General features: G+C 42.1%; 1 protein-coding gene across 1 annotated transcript in view; it reads right to left on the bottom strand.

Moving 5' to 3' along the window:
• Positions 1 to 1,124: 1,124 nt before the first annotated feature.
• Positions 1,125 to 1,499, bottom strand: part of RBL1 (retinoblastoma-like 1) — a 111,118-nt gene continuing 110,743 nt past the window's right edge. Inside the window, exon 21 of the mRNA XM_011929212.1 lies at positions 1,125 to 1,353. Coding sequence (XP_011784602.1) covers positions 1,180 to 1,353 — 174 coding nt within the window. The 3' untranslated portion in view covers positions 1,125 to 1,179. The remainder of the gene's footprint in view (positions 1,354 to 1,499) is intronic.

The raw sequence follows: 1,499 nt of genomic DNA, 5'->3' as shown, positions 1-1,499 counted from the left end.
TTTTTGTATTTTTAGTAGAGACGGGGTTTCACCATGTTGGCCAGGCTGGTCTTGAACTTCTGATCTTGTGATCTGCCTGCCTCGGCCTCCCAAAGTGCTGGGATTACAGGCGTGAGCCACCGCGACTGGCCCTAATCTGTTTTAACAAGCCCTCCCAATGATTTTAAAGCTCCCTACAGTTTGAGATCCTCTTCCTTAGAGTAATGCTCTTCAACCTTTTTTTTTTTTTTGAGACAGAGTCTCGTTCTGTCGCCCAGGCTGGAGTGAAAAAGGGGTGATCTCGGCTCACTGCAACCTCCGCCTCCCAGGCTCAAGTGATTCTCCTGCCTCAGCCTCCTGAGCAGAGTAGCTGAGATTACAGGTGCGGACCATCATGCCTGGCTAATTTTTTGTATTTTTAGTAGAGACGGGGTTTCGCCATGTTGCTGAGGCTGGTCTTGAACTCCTGAGCTCAGGCAATCCGCCTGCCTTGGCCTCCCAAAGTGCTAGGATTATAGGCTTGAGCCACTGTGTCCAGTCAGGTATATTATCTTAGCCAACTTTGTCAAGTATAGTGAGAACTCTGTAGGTATCTGTATAACTTAATAGGAAAGTAATAAGAAGGAGCCAATGTATTTGGACTGAGTTACAATATGCCCCACTACAATTTCTTCCAGTTTATACTGATTGTGACTTCTGGAGACATACTGAACAGATCTGCTTGACAGTCCATGAAGTATCTGAAAATAGCAGTCATGTCCATATCACATCTTCACCACTCAACAAGGATAAGGATAGAGATGATCACAGAGTTGTCTATGTACATAAGAGGAGGCTTGTGTTTTCAGACGTCTTCCTATCCTAGGTGCCATCTACCAAATGCACTTTCACTTCCAATGCCTTTCTTTCAACTTGACATCCCCCAGGTCTGACCACTTGCAGATGTTACCTTACTGGGTCCTTCTCAAGATCTTGCTTGAACAGGAAAACATGCTGGACTTTCAAAGTGAACTCCACAAATACTATGTCAATAATAATGGATTAAACTACCTCAAACTGAATATACTGCTCTTGATGAGAGAAGACACGCCATAGTTAACATTTCATATTTTATTAGTATAGTAGAAACTTGGCCAAAAACAAAGAGAGGCAAGATTAACAGTTACTGACTGTTAATCTGAAATCCAACTTTTAGCCTATTCACCTTACCTTAGAAGGGCTGCCATTGAACTTGTACAGCAGAGCGCTTCTTGGTGTAAGACCTGACCCATTCTTGTGTGGGGAAATATAAATGGAGTGCTGTTGGGAAATGCGGCGTGGTGAGCCTGGCTGTTGCTTAATATGTGGAAAAGGAGAGAGTGGTGGAGCATCCATCTAAAATAACCCAAAAGTCAGATATTTTAGATAAAAGTTTTTCTTTGTTTTTGAATCCCATATTTTTATTCTTATGGTATCTCCTAGTTAGGAATCAGTTATACTATAAAAGCTCATTTATGGTTGAGAAAAGCAAAAAAAAAAAA

Source organism: Colobus angolensis, unplaced genomic scaffold (genome assembly GCF_000951035.1).
Source record: "Colobus angolensis palliatus isolate OR3802 unplaced genomic scaffold, Cang.pa_1.0 Scaffold8, whole genome shotgun sequence".
Lineage (NCBI taxonomy): Eukaryota > Metazoa > Chordata > Mammalia > Primates > Cercopithecidae > Colobus > Colobus angolensis.
The sequence above is the reverse complement of the archived record's forward strand: the minus strand, read 5'-3'. Positions and strand labels throughout refer to the sequence as shown.